Source organism: Hippocampus comes, unplaced genomic scaffold (genome assembly GCF_001891065.2).
Source record: "Hippocampus comes isolate QL1 unplaced genomic scaffold, H_comes_QL1_v1.1 scaffold49, whole genome shotgun sequence".
Classification (NCBI taxonomy): domain Eukaryota; kingdom Metazoa; phylum Chordata; class Actinopteri; order Syngnathiformes; family Syngnathidae; genus Hippocampus; species Hippocampus comes.
Genome location: NW_017804830.1, coordinates 66,174 through 71,919, shown reverse-complemented (window position 1 = coordinate 71,919; position 5,746 = coordinate 66,174). Strand labels below are relative to the sequence as shown.

The window sequence follows — 5,746 nt, the reverse complement described above, 5'->3', positions numbered from 1 at the left end:
GCGCCGGCGCGCGCGGCAGGCCCCCCGGGCGGTAGGGGAGCGACTCCTTTTCCACCCGCCAACTCAAACCGTGCTCTGGAGCCTCGGCATCACCCCCCCCCCCCATTCAATTTCCGTTCAGCAATGCAAGTTGAACAATTTGGTCTCAAACGCTCGATTATCGAGTTCAAAACGCCCTTTGAAATGCCTTCTTAAAATCGCTCTTATTTTCATTTGTCCCCATCGCTAAATCAGCCTTATCGCGCTCGCTCGTATTTGTTTGATCTCGTTGTGTTCCATTTTCATTTTTCTCGGGACTTTCTCGGTTGACAAGAAAATTCCTTGAAACCTCTCGAAAGCAAACAAACTCTCTGTCTTCTCTATTCTTTCATTTCAATGTGTGTTTTTGAAGAATCTCCATTTGGAAGGCGATATTAAAGTGCCCTTGTTTTCCAAGCGGTTGCGCCTTGATATGACGTCGCGGGCGCAATCTGTGTTTCGCGGCCGTATCACCTGCACGCGACCCGATGACGCACGGCGGCCACCTGATGACGTCGCCGGCCACCTTGTTCCTGTTTGGCTCGCGAGCTGCCTGCTAGCCGACGCTAGCCGCCGTCCGAGTGGCGACAGGTGAGAACACTTTGGCTTCTTTCTTTGCTTCTTTCGGTTCCTTGTTGTCGCTTTGGTTGGCTGGCGAGTGTTGTCGTTGAACTTGGGAAACTTTTTTCCGACTCTCTCGTCTTGTGACGAGCCCGCCGCTAGCTCGGTTAGCTTAGCACACGCTCGATGGACAAACTCGTCGAAAGTGCGAGCAAAGTGTCGAAAGTGAGACGGAAAGTTGTCCTCTTCAAATGGCCTTGTCGTCGCAAGTTGAAAGTTTGAAAGTGGGCTGTTGTTGACGTCAAGTAAAACTGGCGGAAGTCAAAGTGCACCTTTTGACCCCCCCCCCCCAAAAAAAAAAACGTCCGGCCGTCAAAGTTTGGGAGGAACTTCACCTCCCACGCACAACATTTGCCACCTTCCCAAAAGGCCAGCTGACTCTTGCTCCCCTTTGCTTGGCCCCTCCTTACCCGCCGAAAGTGGCTTGAAAACAACAACAACAACAAAAGTTGAAGTTGGACAAACGAGAGGGTGAAATTTCTCCCCGTGTCCTGCTGCCTTTCTGAGCGGATGCTGACTGCTGACGTCCAAACGAAAACTGCTCAGCCATTTGCCAGAAAGCCGTGACGTAGCGGCCTTCTCGCCCGTTTGTTTCTGGATGCGGTCCCGGGTGGACAAAGTTTGCAGGCGGCGCCGCGTTGCCAGGAATCTGGGCGTCGTGTGGTTTTTTTTTGTTTGTGGCCACAAACGTGGGTGTCGTGACGTTGTCGTGCGTTGCCAGAAATGTGGGCGTCATGTTGCCATTGGCTGTGCTTGGACGAGGCGGATAATGAGGCGGACGGGCCCGAGCCGCATCCTCGGTCCTACGCCAACTCGGCCTTCGGCGGCCGGCCGACTCCGCCCCCCGAGCACCAACAACACGCCTGTAAAGCTTGCGGGCGCCGCCTGGACACGCCCACCACCAAGGTAACCGCGGCAACAAGAAATGACACAATGCAGAGTCTGCTTCAAGAGTTCCTAAAACGTAGACCCAAAATGCCCGGCCGGCTCCATCGCGGCAAATGAGGAGTCGCGAAGGAGCGCGCCATTGCGAGGTACGTGCGAATGCTAACCGCGCGCCGACTCCGCCCCCCAGCACGTGTGCGCCGACTGCAAAGAGAACTACTGCGGCTGCTGCTCGGCTCAGACGGAGCCCAGCCCCCGCCTGTGTCACACCTGCCGGCGTTTCCACGGCAACCTGTTGCAACGCGCCGAGCTGATGAAACTCAAAGTCAAAGAGCTGCGGGACTACCTGCACCTGCACCGCGTCGCCACGCACCTCTGTCGAGAGAAGGTACGCGCTCGCCTTCCGAAAAACTGGGCGCTGGCCTGGAAAATAAGCCACGCCCACGATAGTTGCAAACGGGGCGCCGGGGAGATGCACGTGCGTCGAGGTTGCGCTTGCGCCTGCGGGCGGGTGCGCGGGAGCCCCGAGAGGTCGGGCGCAGGGGCCGGCTCGTTTCAAGATTGGAAAACCAATCGCCGCAGCTTCAAAAGAACTTTCAAAAGAGCCAGCGAAGGGACGCCAGAGTAGGCGTGACTGTATGCGCTCCCTCTTCCGAGGGGCGGTCGAAAGGCGAGACGATGAGAGACGCTCGATGGACGATCGACCCCAAAGTCAAGCGCGTCCCGGTTATCCGCCCGAGACGTAACGAAGGCGCGGATTCCTCTTTCAAAGTGCTCTCGACAAAGGAGAGGCTTGACTTGAACGACGCAACTCGTGACCGGCTTACCTTGCCGGCAGTTTTGGCCGCTCACAAAGAGTCCCGAAATGAGGAACAAGGAAACGGCCGTCAGTCGAAAAACCGGTCTCACCCGATGCGACGGCAGTCAGTCAAACGGAATTTCTCGCGCGCTTTTCATCCGTCGCAATGAAGCTCAAAGGGATTCAGATCCCCATCGTGGATGCACACGCACGGGTCAAAGGTCGGCGAGCCGCCAATGACTCAAAAGACCGGGAGGTGGCCGCGGCTTTTGCGCCTTCTCGGAAGCGGCGGCATTTGGCATCGGCGCCGCCGTCCCGCGCGTCATTGCCAATCCTCCCAAAAATGCGCCGAGGCCGACTTAAGTCGTCGCGCGGACGGCGCCTGAGCCTGGCCCGCCGGCTCGGATTGTCGCGGCGATATGACCACTCGAAACGATCCCATCCATCCGTTATCCGAAGCGCGTCATGCCCACCGGGGTCGCGCGCGTGCCGGCTCGGCCCACCCTGAACCGCTTCAATTTGGACAAAGTGAGGAGCGCAAAGTCAAAAGCGGTCCGAAGAAAAAGTGGCCTTTTGTGGCGTTTGCACTTGCTTGTGTCCCACCGCTGGCCAACGGGGGGCGCTCGTGTGCAGGAGGAGCTGGTGGAACTGATCCTGAGTCAGCAGCCGTCTCCGGCCGAAGCCCCCGACGGCGACGCCCCGTCGCCGGCCTTGGACGGCGACGCCTCCGATCGGACCCCCGCCGCCGACCTCCCTGACCGGACCCCGCCAGCCGGGACTCCTGAGGCCGCCCCCCTGGATGACGACGCTTCGGATCGGGACCAAGACCGGGACCAAGACCGGGTAGGACATTACGGAACGCTTGCTATTCCGCCTTTCATCGGTTCAACGCTTTGATCAAGCGGGCGCGACCGCTTTTGAGGCAGATGCCGCTTCCGATATTGGGCGGGGGAAAAAAAAAATGCCCTCACCCATTTGTTGGCCAATGAATTGAAAAGTTGGGTGACGAAGAAACCAAAGAGGGGTTTGGTTTTTTTTTTGGATCCCTTAACATCCCAACCGTTTGTGTTTGCGCGGCGTTGACGACTTTGAAAACAAAAGGCGAAGGCGCCGTCCTCCCATGAACAAAAGGCTCGGACACGGTCGCCTTTGAAATCGGCGGCGTCCGGACGGGGAGAAGCTCCGTGGGGTTTCTTTGCCGCCAACCAAGCGCACGCGCTCTCCTTCAGGGCCGGGACCCCGAGGAGGACGTCCGGGAAGCGGCGGGCCGCAGGGCGTCGCTGTCGGACTTGGCCGGCGAGGACGACGTGGACGCGCTGAGCGTGCGGCAGCTGAAGGAAATTCTGGCCAGGAACTTTGTCGACTTCAAAGGCTGCTGCGAGAAGTGGGAGCTGATGGAGAGAGTCGCTCGCCTCTACCGGGACCGCAACGCCCGCCGGGGTGAGCTCCGCCGTCTCCTTTCCAGACGCGCGCGCCGCCGTTTTCCATGAGCGACAAATACGGCTGCCGGGCAACGAGTCGACGGCGGCCCGCGTCGCTCTTGGGCCGGAGCTCGGCGCGTCCGGGTCGCGGCCGGTGAACTCCCCCGTCACGTAAGGCCGCACGTCTCCCCGCAGAAGAGGACGGCGCTCCGCCGGGCCCCGACGGCAACCTGTGTCGCATCTGCATGGACGCCGCCATCGACTGCGTGCTGCTGGAGTGCGGCCACATGATCACGTGCACCAAGTGCGGCAAGCGGATGAGCGAGTGTCCCATCTGCCGCCAATTCGTCATCCGAGCCGTCCACGTCTTCAGGTCCTGACGCAGGTAGCGCGCGCGCGAGCGCTCGTACTTGGGAGGGGGGGGCTCGCGGTCAGCGTCGCAAAGGCCGGCTCCGGTTCGCGCCCCGCCGCTTGCGGCAAAACGCCTCGCCATGCTGGACAATGTCGCGGCGCTCGCTCCAAAGTCTTGACCGTGTCGGCCTTGCGCGCGATGCGAGGGCGGCGTCTTTTTTGGTTTGTTTTTCTACCTGGCTTGACTTGCACAGTGACTCCTTTGCGCCCCGCACGCCGACGGACAGCTTTCCAATAAAAACCTGTTTCTCACGGGGCCCAATCATTTCTCCCTTTTCTCGCCGTCGTCGTCGCTGCCGACAAACATTCTCGAGCGCCCTTTGGGAATCCGAGGGGCAGCCGGAGGAAGGGAAAGCGCGGCCCCCTCCGGTCCATCAATCCACCCTGGTTTTTGAAGCCTCGTTTGCTCCCGCCGGCCCGTGCGCACGTCTCCGCCTGGGCCGGCCTGCGTGTGTGCGCGTGAGAGGCTCTGGAAAGCACCTTGGGTGCCTTCTGGGCTTGCTCCGGCGCTATCGAAGCGCACTCCATCGAGCATGCGCCCTACCGCTCTATTTGCGCCGTGCTCATCACGCTGCTCCGTTTTCGAAGGCGCTCCGACCGCAAAAGTCAAAAGCGCCGTCCTTGAGAAGTGTCCCATTTTAGGGGGGGGGGGGGCGGTGGAGAAGTACCGGAATGAAAAATAACGAGAGCTCTTTGGCACCCAAGCGAATCTGAGAGGCGAGAAATGACTTAATAACACGAGCACAAAATGCTTCTCCATCAAAATCCACATATTTCTTCTCATTTTGAATGAAATGTACCTCCGCTGGTGATTGATTGATTTTGGAATGTTGTTCTCTGCGACTTGCACCAAGTTAGCACTCCAAATCAAAGGGGAAAGCTCAAATGGAAAGAAAGGAGCGTGCCAATGTCAAGAAATAGAAATGGACGCTCGTTGGTCACACGACAAGGCACAGGAGTGACGCGGCGCCGCCGACGGCAGGCTCGCTCGGACGCCGGTTGACTCTTTGCTCCGGGAGAGCGAAGAGTCACCTGGGGGGCGGGGCCTCCGCAGCTCAGGCCTCGCTGGCGCTGCCGTTGCGGCTCAACTCTCGGATGCCCTGAAGGATTCTCTTCACGTGGCCCACCTTGCCGACGCCCAGGTCCTGCGCACGAGTCCCACACGCGCGCGCGTCACCGATCTGAGCGCGTCGGGCACCTCGCGTCTTCGGGCGGCGGTGGCGGCGCGCTACCTTGAGGTCTCGCCTCTCCAGGTGCAGCAGTTCGCCGCCTCGCACGTCGTGTCGGCCGAAGGTGTCCTTGTACTCGGGCAGGCACAGGAAGTCCAACCAGGCCCCGACCTCCTCCGTGCCCCACTGCTCGACTGGGACAAACGGGGAGCCGGGCGCTCAGCGGCGTCGCCTCGCACGCACGCGCGCGCGCGGCCGTCCCGAGGAGGGCTCGGCGGATTACCTGGCAGGGCGAGGCGGCCGCGCGGCTCTTTGGCTTTGTTGCTTTTCTCCTTCTTAAACTTGGGCACCAGTCGGAACTTGGCGCCGCGACCGGCCTTGGCCGAGTGGGCCGGGGGATCCTGGGCACAAAAGCGCGGCGC

The 5,746-nt window shown here is 60.3% G+C and overlaps 2 protein-coding genes across 3 annotated transcripts in view; one reads left to right on the top strand and one right to left on the bottom strand.

Annotated features, from left to right (window-relative positions):
* The first annotated feature begins 65 nt into the window (after nucleotides 1–65).
* On the top strand, nucleotides 66–4,412 carry rffl (ring finger and FYVE-like domain containing E3 ubiquitin protein ligase). Of its 2 annotated transcripts, none has more exons than XM_019867574.1 (6): nucleotides 66–609; nucleotides 1,361–1,545; nucleotides 1,715–1,912; nucleotides 2,957–3,166; nucleotides 3,553–3,763; nucleotides 3,943–4,412. In XM_019867574.1, the coding sequence occupies exons 2-6, from the start codon at nucleotides 1,363–1,365 to the stop codon at nucleotides 4,122–4,124; spliced, it is 984 nt and encodes a 327-aa protein (XP_019723133.1). In that variant the 5' UTR covers nucleotides 66–609; nucleotides 1,361–1,362; the 3' UTR covers nucleotides 4,125–4,412. The 2 variants fall into 2 exon arrangements, with proteins under 2 accessions (XP_019723133.1, XP_019723124.1); XM_019867565.1 differs by having other exon boundaries at nucleotides 68–609; nucleotides 3,940–4,412.
* Nucleotides 4,413–4,866: 454 nt separating this feature from the next.
* LOC109514491 (diacylglycerol kinase delta-like) overlaps nucleotides 4,867–5,746 on the bottom strand; it is a 7,540-nt gene continuing 6,660 nt past the window's right edge. The window contains 3 exon segments of the mRNA XM_019867617.1: nucleotides 4,867–5,300; nucleotides 5,388–5,518; nucleotides 5,608–5,746. The exon segment at nucleotides 5,608–5,746 is cut by the window's right edge and continues 28 nt beyond it. Coding sequence (XP_019723176.1) covers nucleotides 5,211–5,300; nucleotides 5,388–5,518; nucleotides 5,608–5,746 — 360 coding nt within the window. The 3' untranslated portion in view covers nucleotides 4,867–5,210.

Coding starts and splice junctions, on each gene's coding strand:
- rffl (XM_019867565.1), top strand. CDS start 1,363: ATGTGGGCGTCATGTTGCCATTGGCTGTGCTTGGACGAGGCGGATAAT. Junction 1,913..2,956: donor CGCACCTCTGTCGAGAGAAG/GTACGCGCTCGC, acceptor GCTCGTGTGCAG/GAGGAGCTGGTGGAACTGAT. Junction 3,167..3,552: donor AAGACCGGGACCAAGACCGG/GTAGGACATTAC, acceptor GCTCTCCTTCAG/GGCCGGGACCCCGAGGAGGA.